The sequence below is a fragment of the Ictalurus furcatus genome, chromosome 3 (assembly GCF_023375685.1).
Source record: "Ictalurus furcatus strain D&B chromosome 3, Billie_1.0, whole genome shotgun sequence".
In the NCBI taxonomy this organism is placed as follows: Eukaryota; Metazoa; Chordata; class Actinopteri; order Siluriformes; family Ictaluridae; genus Ictalurus; species Ictalurus furcatus.
In genome coordinates, this window is record NC_071257.1 from 5,375,477 (window position 1) to 5,396,673 (window position 21,197).

Consider the following 21,197-nt stretch of genomic DNA (forward strand, 5'->3'; position numbering starts at 1 on the left):
TTTCCAAGAAGTAAACTAACATTCAGAAACCAGGTGGGAAAAACAAGTACACCCTATAATTCGTTAACATGTAGAACCACATTTAGCAACAATAACTTGAGACTGAAATTCTTACAGAAAACGTTCACTTCGCATAATTGTAGAGAAATTTGACCATATTTGTTTACGCACAGCTCTCTTAAGATCTTGCCGTGATCACATCTCAATGCAGTTAAGTTGTGGACTTTGACTTGGCCATTCCAGCACCTTGATTTTTCTTGGTCTCATCAGTCCATCACTGTTCCAGAACTTTTGTGGCATGTTCTGATGTACTTTTGCAAGCCTAAGTGATGTTGCCATATTCTTTTTGGAGATAAGGGTTTTTTTTTTTCTTCCCTAGCCACCCTTCCAGGAAAGCCATATTTGTTCAGTCTTCAATTTTTTTCTAATGTGCTGCTTTGTTCAATTGTGTCGCTGAGGTCAGGGCTGATGTCCTTTCTTCTTGGCATGATGTAGACACATACCTGAGTGCACCAAAACAGGAAATTGCCAAATCTTCTGCTTTTATATGACTGTAGAAGTAGGAAGGGTGTATTATTTATTTCCCCCCAACCTGGTTTTTGAATATTGGTTTACGTTTTTTGGGGAAAAATGACTACATATTGAAATCTGTTGTGTGTTTTGTTGTTGTTGTTGTCACTGAAGGTTATTTATTTGCTGATAGAATTTACAGGAGTTGGTGAGGACCACACAATCGTTATTTAAGCCCTGATATAAATAAATAAATAAATAAATAAATAAATAACAGAATTGAAGGTGGGTGTACTTTCTTGTTCCCATGACTGTATATGTAAAAATGTTATATCCTAAATAGAAAACTTCTACAGGGCATGGGGAGAAATTGTACCACTGGAGCATGTTCCCATGTAGGTATTAATTATTACTTTTTTTTTAAGCCTGTGAAATGATTAAACTGTTATTAAAATTCATATTACAGTAAAAAAAAAAAAAAAGATCACAGAGTTACCTTTTCAAAGCAGACAGATGCTGGTTGTTTTAACGACACATTGTACTTGTGAGGAAGAAATCAGTTTCAATGAAAATCACCATTTCCTGAGGACTGGAAGCGCTTCATAATAAAATCAGACAGCACATTTTTCAATAGAATTTATTTAGAAATTGCTGGCATGCAAGCCAATATGAAGGACAAAAATAACAGTATGACTATGGTTGTTCATTTTTCTCTGCACCTGATCCACACTCTCAGAAATAAAGGTACCAAAATGCACTTTTCCTTTGGGCTGGGGTGGTACAGTCACTATGTATCTTTATACCTTGTATCTTTACACATAATTGGACCTAAAAAAAAACCCACTGATGTATCCTTTAAAGCTTTACTATAAAATGATCAATCACAGGTACATCACATGCACATTCCTGGGTAAAAGACACATATTAACGGTACGAATGATGAACCCTTGATAGTAGCACCCTAGCGATAAGAAAAAGTACAGCGTGTTACTTTTATTTCTGAAAGTGCACGGCGGTCCTACATCGTCATAATTTTGCATTTGAAGTTTTAGATTTAACATCATCCTTATCTCAAAGTAACTTCGTACATGCAGGCAAGGATGTTGGTAAAACATTCTACATTTCATACACATCCCAGCCAAAGGAAACAAGCATTGCAATAAAAAAAAAGCCCTATGCAAGCTATGGTAAGATGGAAAAGACACAGGAAAATCTCTTTCTTCAAATAATAAAATAAATAAATAAATAAGATTACTGCTCCCTATTTTAACTGGATATATAAAAATCACTGTATTCGCCTGCAGGTGTTCAAGAGCCTGATATAAACATGTATAAGTTTAGAATTAAAGTTCAAAATCCTGAATACAATGAATAAAAGAACAGTGACATAATTGTGCCATTTTGGTTTGAATTAAAGCACAAGGCTTATTATTGAGGTAAATGGGTAAAATGTATGCTTCCACCATGTAGCATATTAAATGAATAAGATATATTCTGTACAATGAAATTCACATCGAATAGAAAATCTGAAACGAGCACGCATACATAAACAAGCGTTTTCACAGGTAAGATTAGGCAAACCACATGCTAAACCTCTGATATCTAAAAATACTTCGCACATTTAATTCCGTTTCTCAGAAATCTCAGAATCGTCTGCATATTTATCTCATATTTTAGTAAAAATTCTGGAAAACAAAAAGGTTAGTGCAAAACTCGGGCTCTCATTTACAAGTTTCACTGTCGAACAAAACCCTGTCAAGTGCACTTCAACAGCAGGCGAAATAAATAATTAATCAATAAATTTATGTTAAAACATTTATTATTCGAAACAAATAAACATATCAAGAAACGATTATTTGAAATAAATGCATTAATTAAAAAATAAATTATTAAAAAATATTTTGAATACAGAAATTGTTTGAAATGGTGTTAAACAACAACAACAAAAAATATTCAGGAATCACATCTCTTTGAAGCAGTTCACTATAAACTATGAAACAATAAGAAGACAAAAATGAACCGTGTCCTTTTTTCATTCATAAAACCACTTAGATTGCATGCGTGCTGGAATTAGATAAAGAAATGTCAATAATGCTGGCATCTTTTATAGTTTTGTCCGTTTACTAAGTCTCTTGTAGTTAATATTGCTTGTTCTGCTGTGGTTATGTAAATGCACTGTAAATGTACATGTGCTGAATGCTGAACACCTGAGCTAGCCAAAGAAGCATTTTTAGGGCTCTGATCTTATTTTGTAGGGCTCTGACCTATATACATACCACTGTATATGTCGAATGACTTTATAGATAAATTAAATAGGCTTAACGGAACAGTTCTGGAAGAAATGTACAATTTTTCAATTTGAGTTTACTGGAGAACTCGGTGTGGGTTGCGACGAGCTGGTGGCTATGCGCTTTCCTTGTTAGTAGCATCTAAAGAAGTAAACTTTAAAAGGACACCAAACTCACCTTGATTTACTGATCACATTTGGGCTAAGGGATAACTGTGTTTGTACAATTTTTCCCTGCTGAAGAGTTTCGGTGTTAGTGTTTCAACATGCACTACAGTCTAGCTGTCCACGAAATATGTCAATTTTATGGGCACATTCACTGTAAATATATTACTTCCAGATCCAGATGGGGAATGACAGTAATCTGGCGCAATTGGACAGCAGTCAGGTCCAAACATTTCAAGATGGCTCGTGGGACATGACAGCCTTGACAGTTTGAGCTTGCAGGTTATGTTATTTGTGCTCTTGGTTGGTGAGATGATCTAAACTCCCGTCACTACAATTCCCTGGCTGTGCCTCGTTTCAGGATTAGAGCAGGGATCTAATCGCAACGCCCTCTGCGTTAATCCGAGCGGCTATGAGCCGCTCGCTTTCCTAAAGCTGTATACGTGGGGTAAAATTCTACCATCTTCAATGGTCACATGACTGCTCCCCGTTGTGCATTGATGATTTGCCTGGTTCCTTCTCCCAGGCTTGACACGAGTATCTTCACGGCCTATAGGTGGTGCTGTTTGATTGTGTGCTACAAGCAAGTGGACGTCACTCTCTTCATTCCTCTTCTCTGAGCCAGACAGGAGGCAAGGACAGGCTCGAGCTTGGGAGCCTGTGGCGTTCGGTTAAGAGCTGAATACGTAGCAGCCATTGCTCCCTTTAATAAACAATACAAAAGTGCAGAACTCATTTTGTTAATTTGACTTATTGCAACTGTTTCACATGGATGAAATACACTAGAGTGGATTAAAAAAAAATCCCACGCTGATGTATTACGCAGTGTTTCAGAGAACCAGGTGGTGGCAATGTTGCACCTTCTGGCATTGCAAAGGACATACAGTGCATGCTCCCAATGACACACAGATACAGAGATATATATATATATATATATATATATATATATATATATATATATATATATATATATATATATATATATATATAAACATACATATACATACACACACACATATATTCACACAGTATATCCATGTGAATGCCATAAAACAGGATTTTTACCTTGACCAGGTGCACGTCTTTTCGGGTGAGCTGATTCAGAGATAACTGCTCTTGGTTTACGATCCACGGGTGACGGAGGACCAGAGGGGCGGTGAGCCGCTGGTGAGGGTCCACATGCAGCATTTTAGTCACGATGTCCTACAAACACAGAGCATTTGCAAAAGAAGGAATAAGATCACATCACTAGAATGTTGACTACTGTGTTCAGTTAAATATAGAAAGATGACAAAAACATGATTCTTTTTTGTTGTGGTGGAAATGTGTGTATTTGGTTCACATTATTATGGAAATGTGTGAGTCAATCGATCTAATAAATATGAAAATCTTTGAGCATTTTTGCGCCATGATGAAATAAAAGCATTAACAAAAAGAAAATGACTAGGAAGGTATAAAACAGTACGTTTATTGCATATGACCTCTGAGGGGATTCCGAAGCATGTGACCAGTTTTTGTGTGTCCCCTTCCATAATTATATTATACACAAAGTTACTAATAATTCTGTTCTGTTAATAATTTATACATACGCAATATATAACAATATGCTTCATAGACATGGAGCCTCCAGTGCTAGTAGTGGTAGTAAACGGAACATGTATGGCATTTACCAAAAACAGTAACTGTTACCAGTTGTTCTAACCTTAGCAGCGTCAGACACCATGTCCCAGTTGCCCCCAGAGAGGGTGTATTTGCCACTGCCAATTCGAGCCAAGATTTCCTCTGGGGTATCATCAGGTCCACTGGCGAAGGGCGTGAACCTGTTCGAAGCGAGAGTGCGAAAAGAAGAGAACAGAAAATCACATTTGAGCCTTTTGGGCTGACAAATGGGAGAGGAATTGCTTTTTTGTAGAAGTCCAATTTCTAAGCACTATTTTTAGGTGGTCAGGTTAAATGTGCTGAAATGCGCCTTTTCAGATGCCCTGATTACACGGAGCTTTAAAGCTCAACAAACAGACAGGAACATTGAATTGTTCGAGCGTGGCTTGATTCTCCACAGCAGTTGTTGAATTGACCTGGGCTTATGTAGTAATCCTTTCAACCTGCTCCAGAAGTGAGCGCTTTCACGAGCAGCGTTCGCATGCGTGATTTGAACAGTGATTTCTATTTGCTCGTACCGCAGGAAGACGGGTCAGTGCGGGACTTTAGATAAAGTGTTGACAGGTGTCAGGCAGACGGCACTGAATCACTCCCACGAGGACGAGCTGTCATCTTCACTGGACAGATTTTAAACTAGCTGTGGTATGCTCATGGAAGGAGTACAGAGTGAAATTATGTAGCTGTTACAGGCTTCTTCATTTAAAAAAAACTACATTTGAAAGTCATCTCTTAAAAACTAGTACTATTTTTAGTTTTTAATTGTTTGGATTATCTGGAAAAACATCTGAATAGAAAAAAAGGAATTTGTTTTCTTCTTTTTTTCCCTCATTTGGTGCATGACCATTTGTACCACATGACAAGACTACATCTTGATATCTAACATTTGCTATAACAGCATGAAAGAAGGACAGGACATACATCTAGACAGCCCATGTACTTTCTATAAACACTCATATTGCTGTTGTCTGTGCTAAAGTCATTCCAAACCATGACATGTCAAAGTCCTTATGTAAAACATAATCCACAGTGGAAATTCCATGTCGGCAGCTGTCGTTACTATAGCAACAAATGTGGACATGCAAACCCATGCAACTACAGTCTGAATACGCGAACCTGGTTTGATCGCTTGTAAGGTCCAGCACAGAGACTAAAAACAACCGGATTATAGAAAGAAATAAATCACATTTGACCTGCTTTGTGACTTAAGTAGTAGTAGTGTTAAAGGTTCTGTTTTTGCCTTTCAGTGTTTCTAAGAGGTAATACACTTAGAACTGTGGCTCAATTTATATGCACACGCAATCAATGAGTAAACAAAACAGGAGACCTAAAGGTCACGGACGTGCCACGATTTTCTGCTGGATGCAGTGTGGACCTTTAGTGTCTCAATAAATGTAAATTCCATATTTTTGTATACTAGCACATCATTGTGTGGATTTACATGTTTATAAGTACATTCAGGGAGAAATTAGATTGAGACAGTGTGTGTGTGTGTGTGTGCAGACCCGTTACCCACCCTGCAAGCATGGTGTACAGTAAGATTCCCAGACTCCAGATGTCACAAGCAGCATCGTATCCCTGCTTCTTCAGAACCTGCCACACAGACCGACTATCTCTGTCATCTCACAGCATGGTGTTGGCATAACGGGACTTACTACATTAATTACCATAACGTTTCCGCAGTCAATCCGTTTGATTTAACCAAGCAACAGGAAGCAGATCTTGACTACAGACATTATTAAATATTTTACAGTGGCATACAGACTGACTGTTTAGCTTTCTGCCTTTTTTTTTAGCTTTTCTTTTTTATATAACATATTATTCAGAATGACCAAAAATATGCATCCTAGGCAGATACAAATACAGACACAAGTAGGAGGCACACTGTTCATTTTTTAAGAGAGCTTGCCGGAAAGGATCACAGGGCATCTCTGGTTGAGACTAGAGGTGTGCATCAGACTTGGAAAGAAGGGAGGGAGGAAAGAAAAAAAAAAGGCTCTCATTGTTTAGACCATATCCACAACAGATTCAAATCCAATATTGCCATTGTGTTACACCCAATGACGGTATACTGTATGTGGGAGGACGATGTTACAGGGATTCAAAAGTGAAGCCAAAATGTCTCTGAGGCCCTCCAGTGGCTGGCTGCAGTACAATTTTTTAACCCCGCCCATTCCCATGTTAGTGAACGGGACAGAATGCGAACTTGAATTTTAAGTGACGTCTACGCAAATTATTTCCGAAAAGATCGTTCTGTCGTCTTTACAAGTTAAGTGAACCCCGATATCTCTTACGATAAATGTGTTTTATAGGAGTTATAGGAGTTCGACACGGACCCGAAGGTCTTAACAGTTCTGTAGCAAAACCATATCCTGTTTTACCGTAAACCATCGTAACAGACACTCAGTGCGGAGTTCTTTGCGGTTTCTCTCATTTTTAGATCCAAGCTAGCTCGTTGTACTGATATTATAGCTAGCAAAACGAGAAGTGTGTTAAGAGCACACTGACTTACTAGATGTCAGAGCTAGATGAAAATCATTTAGAGCAGTGATTTTTTCCCCTGTAAAATCTTAAAAAGGTTGTGTTGCATGTAAATCTTGACTGTAAATGTTTACAACTATATTTTCAGTATGTACCTTACATTAGCTACTTATACTTACATTACTTTGATTAAAATGATTGATAATGTCAGCTAGCTTGCAAATGGTAGATCGGTTAGTCATGATGCGCATGATGCTCGATGCGCTAAAATATGTTCCTGACAACGGTATAATAAATATACCTGTGAAAATTATATGCTGTACTTGCCACTTCGAGTTAGCCGATACGCCAGTTTAAGTTCTACTTCAAATAATATCAGCGTGCATGCTCACGTAAATGTCCATCACTAATATGGGCGAGCGAGAGGCGGGACCCACTGTCCGTCTGGCCCTATATACTGTGTATGCTCTGATTCCAAGGCCTGCAGTTTTCACAAGATGGCGACTCCCATTTCTATCCAAAAAAGGCCTCAAAACTGCACAATTGGAGTGAATAGCGCCATGTTTCCACTCATATATACAGTCATTGGTTACACACTTAATACACAGATATATTTATAATAGCAGAAATCAGTGGAGAGGATGTTTCACTACCTCTGGAGCCACAAAGTTGGCAGTGTAGCAAGGTGTCATGAGGAGGCCGTTTTCAGCCCGGAGTTGTTTTGCGAAGCCGAAGTCGCAGATCCTTATCGACTCCGGGTCACCCGTCTCATCCATGTACAGGATATTGCTAGGCTTGAGGTCTCGATGTACAACCTTGAGAAGAACACAAAGCCGAGATTGGCAAATATGAAGCACTGTGTAAGCAGTAGATTGTACTCATATTAACATACAGTTCATGTAGCTGATATGCAGGACAACAGCTATGATTTATAACATGCGTTCATTACAAACTAATGCAGGACACGCAGTTCATTATAACAATATTGTGTTCAAATAATTACGCAAAAACATGGTGTCTTGAGACCGCCACCCCCCTCCCCTCCCCTCCCCTCTCCCTGAGCTGAGCTCACTGTGCCTGAATGTATGCATGCAAATGTATGCGAGTGCGTGTGAGTCAAACAGAGAACGGACCCCCTGTGAGTGGAGATACTCCACAGTCTTGGTTATGGTGCAGAGCACAGCAGAGGCCTCTCTCTCCGAGAAGCCCTTGTGGTGCAGGATACGGTCGAGCAGCTCGCCTCCACGCATCAGTTCCATAACCAGATACACAAACTTCCCATCATCGTAGACCTGCAAGCAACAACACACACAGCTCTCCTGTAAAAATGAGCTATTTTTAATTTGTCTTTTTTTTTTTTTTTAACTATACTGGAAACAATACTACAATGATACACAAGATACAATGACTTTATTTGCCCAATTCACATAATAACCATGTATTTCATTACATCTTCTCTAATATTTTATTGTCTTTAGTGAAACAGTGATCTATTCTGGTTAAGTTACATGTATTTAATTCGGTCATAGAAACGCACAACTTGGTGTAAATAGGCTTTTTTTTTTTTTTTAAATGTAGAAATTTGACTCACGTCTTTCAGAGTGATGATGTTGGGGTGTTGTCCATATCGCAACAGGATCTCGATCTCCTCCGACGGGTCCTTCTTAGCTCTGTCTATGATCTGAAATGAAGGCGACCGTGTGTGTGACTTTACAGCCTGAGAACACGGCTTTTTCAGCAGTAAGCAACGCATCAGGAAAGAGGAACTTGTGAAGTACAAAATAAAAACACTAAAAGACGTGGTACCTGTTTTATATACAGAGCCTACTACTTCTGTATTAAAATGCTACTCAAATGTGGGTATCATCATTATTAACCAGATCAAGGAAAGAAATACAAAAAAAATAAAAATTAATTCCCTTACTTTAACAGCATATTCCACACTGGTGATTCTGTGGACGCAGCGTTTGCACACTGAATACGAGCCGACGCCGATGTCCTCTTTAATTTCATATCCGTCAGTGAAATGGATGTTGTTGCTATGAAGTTGCTTAAATGGAAAACAGAAACATAGTAAGACCATTATACACATTAGACAGATACGTGTGTCCAAAAAAAAAACCCATAACCCTTTATAAACAGAATCAGTGAAGCATGTTTAAACATTTAAAATGATTCTTCTATTGTGAACATTTATGTAATGGCTGAAATTGGGAAATTTTACGATTACCTTTAAAAAGAATTTATGCCATACCATAGTAAATACTCCTAATTCCCGAATGTCCTCAGTAAGACATTGAAATACAAATTATTATACACTTAAAATTTTTTTTTGACGTTTTATTTTACACTTCATACGCCAATGCTTTGGAAAGTCAAAATGCAAAGTTTCAATAGCTTCAAATATTTCTTTGCGTATTGTGAGTCCCAGCAAGCGAACCCAGGAAAATGGTACAGCGTTTGCACAAATGCTCATGCTGTGCAGGTTCAATATAAGCGAGGGATGGTCTTATTGTGACGTCAGATTGAAGTGCAGGGAACAATATGTCAGAGCCAGCAGCTGGCCTTGTCACTCATCCTGACATCTGTGTGTTCTCTAAAGTCAATAGAGTTCGCTCCACCTTGACTCTTCAGAGAGATATATTCAGCCAGTCGGGCTCCGTGTGACACAAACAAATCAGCTTACACAATATGAATCACAGTCCGCCTTGTTGTCTGATCTTTTTGCCGAGACCTGCAAAAGCAGCCTCTCTGGAATGAGGGCGAATGTTATTGGTCTGTAATTGCAGACCAGGGGATATACTCAACTCCAAAATTAGTGTCACTAGTGCATATTATGAAACACTGTGTAGTTTGGTGGTAAAATATCTTCGGTATTAAACATATTCATGATACAATCAGACTTCATGAAAGAGCCTCTTTACCAAAACAGCCCCAAAACATAAACGATCCAGTGTGTATCAGGTGCTTTTTTTTGTTTGTAAAAAAAAAGCCCTGCCCTTTAAAAAAAACAAAAACAAACATACTTGGCATGTAGAAATAAAAAGCTTGAGTTTGGTGTTATCGGACTAAGACACAGACTTCCAGCTGTAGATTTAAGGGCATTCAGATTGAATGATTGAAGATTGAAGTTGCTTTCAGGAAGAGTTTCTTTCATGCAACCTTTCCAAACAACGTCTTATTATGGTGAAGGCGTGTGTAATAATACATTTTTGAAATCTGACAACCTCAATAATCAAATAAACTGTACTAATTCTGAAACTAATATCTGACGCCTTCTTTGCCTTCCTCACTGTTCTCCTCACCTTATGCCAATTCCTAGGATATACATCTTTTTTTTATCTTATTATGTTCATGCTTGTGCATTGTGATATTTTGAACCACCGCAACTGTTTAAAAAAAAAACATTACCTAACATCTATCTGTATCTTTTGTATTGAAAACTCTTCGGTGGCGTTTTCACATGACACAATGATTTTAGATGTCACGTGTATACACTGGGGGAAACTGGACATGACTGGAGGGCGGTAAAGCTATAATAAAAATAAATCCAAATCTATAATTAAAATGACTAAAAATGTTATATATTCATATATTATACTACAATATGAATAGCATAAACTGTCAAATATTTGTTAGATGTGCTAATTGTGTTTTTCAGAAAAAAGCACTATTGAAGGCGTTTTTTTGGGTCCTTTCTCATGAATGGTGCCAATAATTCTGGAATGCACCATGGCAGCTGATGTACAGTAGGTGGGCCTGTATTTTAAAATGGCAATATTTTAGCACATCATCACGTGCACCATTGATCTCAACACCAATCTTAGCATTTGCAGATCATAAAGTCTTCTATTTTGCCAGTAGGTGGATAAATGCAGAAGGCACCAGCAATGAACGGTGCATCAAATGTTAATGTGAATCCTGCAATCAATTTGAAAGTTAAACGGAGCAACGAACAGAAAGGAAATGAGTGTAGTTCTCTTCACACTGATGCACTTTTGCTTACCTGCACTATAGGATTAATGGAGTTCGGTCTGGTCTCTGTTATACACTGCTCCTGTCCTAGATTGGTGGCCACAAAGCTGAAACCACGGAAAAGCTGATGGGCATTAGCACTGGGAGGAACACCCGGTGAGTCTGAGTGCGCACACACACACACACACACACACACACACACACACTTAGCAGAGAAACTAGGACATGGATTCTGCATGGATGGAAAATGACGATCGATCAGATGTGTGTGGTATGAAGTGACTTTTCACAAGGTCATCACAATCTGCACAGATCTGCACTCGATGTTCTCAGTGTCACATTGGTAGAGTGCAGATGGTTACATCACACTAAATCCCAACACGATAACAAATGTCTGGCTGAAAGCTGTGTTGAGATGTTAGAGAAAGCTGAGCGCAATGGTCACTCTATTACATGCAGTTCTCACCTTCTATACCATATCCATCAAAATGGTCATAGTGGGTCAGATAAAAATGTGCTACTACTTTCTCACTTACATTTGCCTAATTGTTCGGGATATCTGTTTCAAGCAAAATAAAAATTATTTGCACCTGTTGGCGTGCGGGAAGTGAATTCAGGGTCGAAATGGAAAGTGTCCTCTGGTCTGCCAACTGCTGGTTTGAATGGAGGTTTGATCTCCTTCCTGTATAATTTCTGTTGTTTAAAAAGACACGATCAAAGAAAAACAACGATCAGTTGTTTTAAAATCATGATTGTACCAAAATGTTGATCTACAATTTCTACACATTTCAGTCCCTCAAGGATTTAGCGTTATTATTTTTTTTTGCGATCGCAGAAACGAATGCGAAATCAAGCAAACTCCGCAATATTCGGAGCAGCTCGGAATTTTTCAAAATCGACGCAGATTTTCCTCAGATTTCGATTCACGTGCGTCGAACATGAGTATAGCTAAAAGGTACTCATCAAACATCAATAACAAATATTAAAGATATTCCTATCATTCGGGCAACATATGGTTCCTAGTAAGAAAAAGAAAAATGCAACACATGACACATACACACACTCTTGCGCATTCCTTACACAGGTAAGACACAGGTCTTACATTTAGTGTGTGTGAAAAAGATTTGTAGAGAGATCTTCAGTTCCAAATACCCATACTTGTAAAAATCTCTTGTAACATCTCTACCTTGTTTTTTTTTTCTCTCGCTAACACGTGCTTCCTCCGAGACACGTGAAGCCAGCCAACCACATCTTTCTGAAGTGCTGCTCATGCTGCCTCACAGGTTAGTGAAAAACCCTCTGAGGAAAGTGCTATCTACCCTCTTCCGCATACATGAGCTCACAAATACCCACGACTAGATAGTGACACCGTGACTGACAGGAGAGAGAGTATGCCATCCCTCCCACCCAGACCTCAAGGCCTATTTTGGCCTTCCTAGTCTCCAGGTCTTGGATGGCTGTGGGAGATCGAGAGGTCCCGGTATCCCCATTTTATTCATGGAATTTAACTCAGCAGGTTGTCAAGAGAGCCCACTTACATTCCAATCTATGGGTGCGAAGAAATGATGCCTTTTGATTTCTTCCACTCCGTCAGGTCCCGCTCCTATGGAGAAGCCAGAGGGGCAAAGATCAAACTATTGCAATCATACCATAATTTCCCATAATGTCTATAAAATGAACTGCTTCAGAAATCTAGTAGTCCTATCTCACATTACAAGCAAATATCTTGACATTCCATTTCAATACTCTGGCTTAAAGACATCCAGCTAACTGATTACATTAATTCATTAACAGGCCACATTAGCAGTAATGTTTGTATCTCTATCCTGTTGACTCTTCTCAGTTCCTTCCTACAAGAACGTTCCGAATGATGCGTCGGTTTCCTGGAAGGCCCAGTTATTCTTCATCACCGTGGATTTACTGGTGGGTTATCTATTACATGTAGGAGTTGAGAAGTCGCCAGTGTAAATAGCAAATGCAAGGCTCAGGCCTGTCTAGCTATGCTCAGCACGATACCTCTGCTGCATTTTCTTTCTGCTTCATGAATTATGGAGAGCGTGATTCTCAGAGTCACGTTCAATCACAGCTCACACAAATGGCCTGCATCTGAGCCTCGACGTGACTCGACTCAGGCTTAAAAAACAACCACTTCTACGACATCTGTAGTGGACCTCCTTGATACAAGAAATAGGGTGTCCTACAGGACTGGCTTTTAACTACAATTGTTAAATGTAATCTAATTTGCTGTGATGGCATGTAAATAATACCCAAGTATTTACATGTAATGTACGCTAAACATTTTTGACACAAATTTTTACCCAGCAATGGTGTTTTCTGTCCTCCAGTCACTTATGGTTCAATAGAAATTCCCCATATTCAAGATTAAAATTCATTTCAGTGTAGCTCAGCGTAGCTATCATTAACTATAGTTTAACACACCCCTGCCACCTCTGTATTATCTGTAATACATTCGTGTTTTGTTTTTTTTCAAAACAGATTCAGTGTGCATCCTCTCTTAAACAGGATCAACTCAAGCCATGTTGTCTGTACAAACAATTGTCATCTCTCTGCTTTTGCAAAGCTGTAAATCTGCTACAATGGTGTGCCAGTCTCTGACAGACCTTTTGGCTTCAGACTACCAGCTGTCATGAAAATCTCAGCTGAAACTTGTTAATTACACAGCAGAAGCATGGACTCGTGTCCAGTAAGAATCATTTACTCGTCTTGAACGTTATCCGTTAGAAGAGATATAAGGAAGTCTGGTGCAAAGCGATCGCAAATATTTTGAAAACTGGTCCAAAGCCATAAGAGGAAAATCAGCACCAGCTTATGGTCTCAGAATATGTCATGCAGAGACGGCGTTCGGCTGCCTTCCACAAACAATATGATGTAATTGCGGCGCAAACGGACACCATGTGGAGGCTTTGCTAACTGTGTCATGCACATGGGCCAACTCTGCACATGAACGCTCTATGCGATCTGTGAATGCGTCATAGATGGGTATGCTGAGGCCTTTAAGAATACCCTAAATGCCATTAATCTAACACCAAGTAAATTATGTTTTGTTAAAAAAAAGGATACAATAAAAATATGTTGAGGGGCCAAAATAGTTCTTAGCTTCTGTGATTCACCCTGATAGTCCGGTGATATTAACTCATAGTTAACTGCTGTGTCAGGACAGAATTGGTGGTTTGTACACATATGTCATACATGGGCCATTCCATCTCAAGTGGTGCAATAATTGGAAACTTGGTTACTTGACTGTTTTAAATTAAAACTTTTTTTTTGGAGTGATTACCTCTATGTATTGGCATTGCAAGACGACCCTTATTTTAATTATTATTATTTTATTTTTTTTACTTGATTTAACTACAACAGCCATCTTTGTGTCATGGCACGCAACAAATTTTGCTTATACAGCTATTTACGGAAACCTCAATATCTCGGCTCAGGATGGTGTTGGCTCCTTGTAACAAAAATTGATCTCTAGAGCACTTTTCAAGATGCATGTACATATAAACATTTTGCACATTCATGTTCGTTAGACATAGAACTTAAGTCCAAATGTAATGCAAAATATTGCTCACAGATTGCTCACAATTTATAATAGGAAGGGTTTGAGTCTCAGTCTTAATTTTTTTAGGAGGTACCTAGGTAAGTATAGTGTGCATGCAGAACATTTCAGGTTTGAGAATTCTCTCTTTTATATGGATGGGAGTGAGGAAGTGCATTAAAAAAAATTAAAAATCCCCGCACTTTCAGGTTGAATATCTCTGATGGCGACCAGATACAAACCTGAAATTTTGACAGAAATAAGTCCTTTATAGTAGCATTCTGCTGTAAAAATTGTGAGCTTAAGGTTGGAAGTAAACGCTGTAGGACAGTAGACCTCGAGGGCCAGATTTGAAGATCCAGCCTGATCTATCATGTTGGTACAGGTGTACAGTTGGTATCCGTGAATAGATTTGATCCAAATATGGAATTACAGTGTTCAGTTGGGTGTTTTACAAATGAACAGTGTCATAAACAGAACTATGGTGTTGTTTCTCCTCCAATAAAAGCAATGACTACAGATCAGAAGTCACTAATCATTTACTGCTTTTAATACAGGAGAAACATCATCATAGCTTGGTAAATTTTGCAATGGCAATACACTTAGGTAATAATAATAATAATAATAATAATAATTTAAACAGCAAAGCAACTTGCATTGGACCATTTGAGATGGAATGACCCACACCAGTTGTATGTAATCATCATCATCATGTCTCAACTTTAAGCATGAAAAAGGTCCAACTACATTATAACAGGCAAGAGTAGACAAATAATCAGGAAAGAACGGAAAAAGTAAGTGAATGAGCCAGTATGGTAATGTAGGAGGAAAATGGATTTAGGAGTGATAGTGATTTATTTTTATTTTTTTTGACTGCACAAGTAAGGTATTTGTTTTCTATTTTGGTGGGAAGATAGTGAAAGATGGTCAAATTACTCCCCTCAATTCCTTGTGGAATTTTGTTAAAGTTGTTTAGCTAGAGAACTCTAGATTCTAGAGAACTCTAACTATAGTTGGAAATAGCCAGCTAGTTTCTAATGGGAGATATCCAGGAGGTCTGCTTGACCCACTGCCTAATGTTTGTAATGAGCCTGGGAATAATAAACACAGTCTAGACAATAAAATATACAGAAAACACAGATCAAGTAATATAAAACACACATCATAAGCGAAGAAATGTGATAGTTTTATTCTTTACTATATATTTCAGCTAGCAAGTTTAAATTGCAAGATAAGTTAGAGGTCTATTGTTAATAATCTATTGTTTTCAACCTGTGGCCTTTAAGTCTGAAAATGTAGATACTTGTGGAATCTGAACAAATAATAAAGCATAATTTAGCTCTAATGGATGTCATTGTGAGTAGTATTGAGTACTATAAAATTTTATATCTTAAGTGCCATCATGCTGTACATCCATGTGACTAAAGGTGTGGTGCAGAATTCGGATATATTACCTAATCTGTTGCTTGGATTCCTTTTAAAAAGTGCTCGCAGTAAACTCTGCACCTCTGGGCTTAAGAATTGTGGCATGCCAAGCTTTGCCCTAAAAAATAGATTCAAATATTAACCACACATCTCCGCAGATGACAAAAAATTTACATTTCATATAATCTTGATAAAACAAAGCTAAAGCAACATGACTATACACACTAGTAGGCTTGTGTGATATAATGCCGTCCGTACAGGATTTCACGGAGTTTATTTGTGATTGTTGCGGCCAAAAATGCTTAATTTTTTGCGGAAAACTACTCGATTTGGTGCAATCTCAATTGCATAAAATTGTTTTGCACGGCCTTTCGCAGTGATGTTTGTTGGTAAATGAGACCTTTCAGCTGTACTCATGTTCGACGCACATGAATCGAAGATGGCTTTCGCCAAATGCGCGTTTGTGATGACAGCACATGACGCGTCTTGGCCCAAATCTGCATGAAATCTGCAGTCATTTCGGAAAATTGCATGCTCCTCAGAATATTGTGGCGTTTGCTTGATTTTGTGTTCATTTCTGCGACTGCAAAATCGTGAAATCATGGTCGGGACTGTTATAGAGATTTTGTCTTTATAAAGAATTTCAGATAAAGTATTACACTGCCATGATGTCCAGTGATATTTACTCTGTTTATGTTATATCATCAGATCTGCCAACCTTTATACATTTAGCATTGGAGCTCCACAGTGGAGCGATAGGAGTATTATAGTACAAGTTATCACTCCAAAATATGTCAAAAGAGCAGACTTTTTGGCGTGTAATAAAGCCAAAGATGAGCCAATCGACATTTAAATCTGAGATGACACCGCTTAGAAGCCCTGCCCCCTTCCCCCATCTCCCATTCTCTTGACCGTACTTGCGTCACACCTCGCTGTCTGTCATGGCGAATGGAGAATATTTGGACTCATTCATGTGAAATAAAATCTATCAGCTGATAAAAGTATAACACCCTACCATGTTCTCCTTAAACCTAAAATGGTGGAAATGCTCATTTATCGATTGAGATTTTTTCATGAGTAGGTGAAAATCTATATATCGTACAAGCACAGACGCTAGTAATTCACCCACTAGACATTTTCAACAGTAATAATAAATCAATCTTACTTGAGAATAAGTGCCATGGTCTCCTTGCGGTCTTTGCCTTGAAATGGCAGAGATCCAGTCAGCATTTCAAACTGGAGGACAGCAATGAAAGTGTTAGTCTTTGGTGTCAGCTAGACGTTATGACAACAACATATACTTTCAGAGCATCAGCTCTCACAGGTGGCTTCTCCTGCCTACATTCTGATTGTGTAACCGAATTTTTCCCTGAGATATTAGGACACAAGCCAGCGCTCAGTCTGCTGGAGCTGTTGCTAAATTTATATGTTTGCCAGTCGATGCCATCTTCAAAAAGGAAGCCAGGGAATAACATAAGCCATTTTAGAAGGTGATATGTATACTCTGTATGTGCGAAACACTTGCTGTAAAAATACTGCCTAATGTGTTATCTAATACAAATATGATCTATTCGATCATATTAGAATTAATGCATTTTATTTCTAGAGAAACTGAAAAGTGTAAAAAGTGTGTTTGTGTTTAATTAGAGCATCTATTAACTTCGTAATTCTTTTCATTCTTTAAAAACTTCCGTCAATGCATTTGAGAGCTGATTTATTTATTTTTGGCTGGCCTGAGCACTACACCAAATGTCATTTAACTCAACAATGAGTCATCAAGTCGTTTAACCTTGGGAAACTCAGAATTCTTGAAGGGCGCAGAATCAACTCGAGCCTTGGCTGCAAGGACTGTTGTCTTAGTGTCACGAACCTCGAATCGGCACGGAAGCAGGAGTGGGCGGCAGGTGTAGAGCGTGGTATCGGGAAGTACAAGAAACGTAGTCGAAAGACAGGTAAAGGTCAAGCCTTCGGACGAACAACACAAACAGGGTCAGGCAGAGAGCGTAGTCGAAACCAGAAACAAGGGTCGAGGATAACAAGAAGCTAAACTAACTGGAACGGCTTGGTATCGCAGAGAAACGAGTGACTGAGCGTATACTTCGCGTGGATTCTGGGTGAATGACTTCCCTAAGTATTAGCGGTGAGAGTGTGCGTGTGTGATTGGTGCCAGGTGTGTCCGATCAGAACTCCGAGGATGGTAAGCGCATGCGTGCATGAGAAGTGAGTGTTGCATCTTGGGAATTTGAGTTCTGATCGGACTTAGCTGTGACAGAACCCCCCCCCCCCAAAGGGCTCACTCCGGGAGCCGAGTTCTTTCTTGGCCTCCCCCGGGGTCGTGGACCAGGGAGATCAGGATAAGTTGCATGAAAGTCTTTAGTAAGCTGTGGATCCAGTATATCCTGCTTGGGAACCCAGCATTGTTCCTCAGGTCCATAACCCTCCCACTCGACCAAATACTCCAGCTTGCCTCTCCTGTGTCTGGATTTGAGGATGTTCTTGACACAGTAAGCGGGTTGTCCATCAATTTCCAGAGGGGTCGGAGGAGTTTCCGATGGTACTTCGGTGGCTAATGGACCGTTGATGACAGTTTTGAGACGTGATACATGGAATGAGGGGGAGATGCGGCTGTGTCGTGGCAGTTCCAGACGGTAGGTGACCTCATTGACTCGCTTGAGGATCTTGAATGGTCCAGTGTATCTTGGCGTTAGATTTTTACAGCTATGAGCTTGTCTTAAGTACTTTGTGGACAACCACACCCGATCGCCTGGTTGGTAATTAGGGTGTTCTTTGTGGCGGCGATCTGCTTTGTGCTTGTATGTGTCTGTGGTCTCTTTCAGGCGTCGGTGGGTGTCAGCCCAGACACGCTCGCTACGTTCAAACCAGTGGTCAATGGCAGGAGCTGCAGTGGGAGTCGCGTTCCACGGGAACAGTGGAGGTTGGTAACCTAGTACGCACTGGAAAGGAGTGAGATTGGTAGCCGAATGACGTAGTGAGTTCTGGGCGTACTCGGCCCATGGCAAAAACTTGCTCCAATCCTCTGGGTTATTGGCACAGAAAGTACGGAGGAATCGCCCTAGTTCCTGATTGATTCGTTCAACTTGTCCATTGGCTTGTGGGTGATATCCGGAGATGAGATTCACTGTTACTCCCATCTTCGTCATGAAGCTGGACCACACTCTGGAAGTAAACTGCGGGCCCCTGTCACTGACAATCTCCTCCGGGATGCCGAAATATCTGAACACATGCTGGAATAGAAGTTCGGCTGTCACAAAGGCGGTGGGGAGAGCAGGTAACGGAATGAAACGTACGGACTTGGAAAACCGGTCCACTGTGACTAGAACTGTGGTATTTCCTTGGGATCTTGGCAAATCCGTTACGAAGTCTATGGATATGTGTGACCATGGGCGTTCAGGTATGGGTAAGGGCTTGAGCCTCCCAGTTGGTAGGGTCCGAGGTACCTTATTCTGTGCGCAAGATGAACAGGACGTCACCACCTTGTGTATATCTCCCTCCATATTGGACCACCAGTACTTCTCCTTTAGGAGATGGTGTGTGCGCTGTGCCCCTGGATGCCCTGTACCGAGTACCGTGTGTGCCCAGATGATGAGTTCTTGGCGGTACTCTTCGGGTACAAATAGTTTGTTCGGAGGACACTTTACGGGTACTTGTGACTGGGGAATCTGCTCTAGCTCCTGGTCCAGATCCCACTCTAGCGCATTGATAATACATGAAGGACGGATGATGTATTCTTCATGCTCGTTGACACGTTCTGTGTGGTCGAGACGAGACAGCGCATCAGCTTTTATGTTCTTGGACCCAGGTCTGTAGGATAACGTGAAGTGAAACCTGGTGAAGGACAGGGCCCATCGGGCCTGGCGGGGTGTGAATCGCTTTGCAGTGCGAAGGTACTCCAGGTTCTTATGGTCTGTGAAGATGACAAAGGGATGTGTAGCCCCCTCTAACCAGTGTCTCCACTCCTCCAGCGCTAACTTAATTGCCAAGAGTTCACGATTTCCCACATCGTAGTTTCTCTCAGCGGGGGAAAGCTTTCGCGAGAAGAACGCCACCGGATGGAGCTTTGGCTTCTCTCCAAATCGTTGGGATAGAATGGCTCCTACCACGGTCTCTGACGCATCCACCTCCACTATAAACTGTCTAGATGGGTCCAGATGTTTGATGATGGGTGCAGTAGTGAAGGCTTTCTTGAGCTTGTCGAAGGCGGTTTGGACGGTTGAATTCCATGACAGACGTTTGGGTTTCCCCTTCAGCAGGGACGTGAGGGGGTTGGCGATGGCACTGAAATTTCTGATAAACCTTCTGTAGAAGTTCGCAAACCCCAGAAACCGATGTAGTTCCTTGATCGTCGTGGGTGTGGGCCAGTTTACTACTGCCTGGACCTTTTCTTGGTCCATGGAGATCCCCTCGGGGCTGATGACGTATCCCAGGAACGCAATGGTGGTTTTATGAAATTCGCATTTCACGGCTTTAACATATAACTGATGACAGAGCAGTCGTTGTAGAACTAGGCAGACATGGTGAACATGTTCCTCCCGGGAGTCAGAATATATCAGAATGTCGTCTATGTAGGTGATCACATGGCGTCCCAGCATGTCACATAACACGTCGTTAATTAGACATTGGAAGACCGAGGGAGCGTTAGACAGCCCATACGGCATGACCTGATACTCATAGTGGCCTGAAGTTGTGCTGAACCCAGTCTTCCATTCATCTCCCTCTCGAATCCGGACCAAGTTGTATGCACTGCGTAGGTCCAGTTTCGTGAAGATGGTGACAGTGCGTAATTGTTCCAGAGTGGCTGGTACTAGAGGTAGTGGGTAACGGTACTTGACGCAACACTGGTTCAGTCCTCGGTAGTCGATGCATAGTCGTAAACCTCCGCCCTTCTTCTCCACAAAGAAAAACCCTGCGGATGCTGGAGAAGTAGATGGTCGTATATAACCTTGGTGCAACGCCTCCTGAATGTACTCCTCCTTGGCTCTTTGCTCAGTTACCGTTAACGGATAGATTCTCCCTCGTGGTGGTGTAGTGCCTGGAAGCAAATCGATCGCGCAGTCGTAATCTCGATGAGGAGGTAGTCCACTAGCCTTCTTCTTACTGAATACTTCCATGAGGTCGTGGTAAACA

The 21,197-nt window shown here is 40.4% G+C and overlaps 1 protein-coding gene across 1 annotated transcript in view; it reads right to left on the reverse strand.

Annotated features, from left to right (window-relative positions):
- Positions 1-787: 787 nt before the first annotated feature.
- rps6ka2 (ribosomal protein S6 kinase, polypeptide 2) overlaps positions 788-21,197 on the reverse strand; it is a 42,607-nt gene continuing 22,197 nt past the window's right edge. The window contains exons 9-21 of the mRNA XM_053620503.1: positions 17,218-17,288; positions 16,082-16,170; positions 12,613-12,677; positions 11,665-11,767; positions 11,106-11,236; positions 9,024-9,149; positions 8,691-8,780; positions 8,233-8,391; positions 7,753-7,914; positions 6,135-6,211; positions 4,665-4,782; positions 4,028-4,165; positions 788-3,665 (exon numbers count right to left, since the gene is read on the reverse strand). Coding sequence (XP_053476478.1) covers positions 3,540-3,665; positions 4,028-4,165; positions 4,665-4,782; positions 6,135-6,211; positions 7,753-7,914; positions 8,233-8,391; positions 8,691-8,780; positions 9,024-9,149; positions 11,106-11,236; positions 11,665-11,767; positions 12,613-12,677; positions 16,082-16,170; positions 17,218-17,288 — 1,455 coding nt within the window. The 3' untranslated portion in view covers positions 788-3,539. The remainder of the gene's footprint in view (positions 3,666-4,027; positions 4,166-4,664; positions 4,783-6,134; positions 6,212-7,752; positions 7,915-8,232; positions 8,392-8,690; positions 8,781-9,023; positions 9,150-11,105; positions 11,237-11,664; positions 11,768-12,612; positions 12,678-16,081; positions 16,171-17,217; positions 17,289-21,197) is intronic.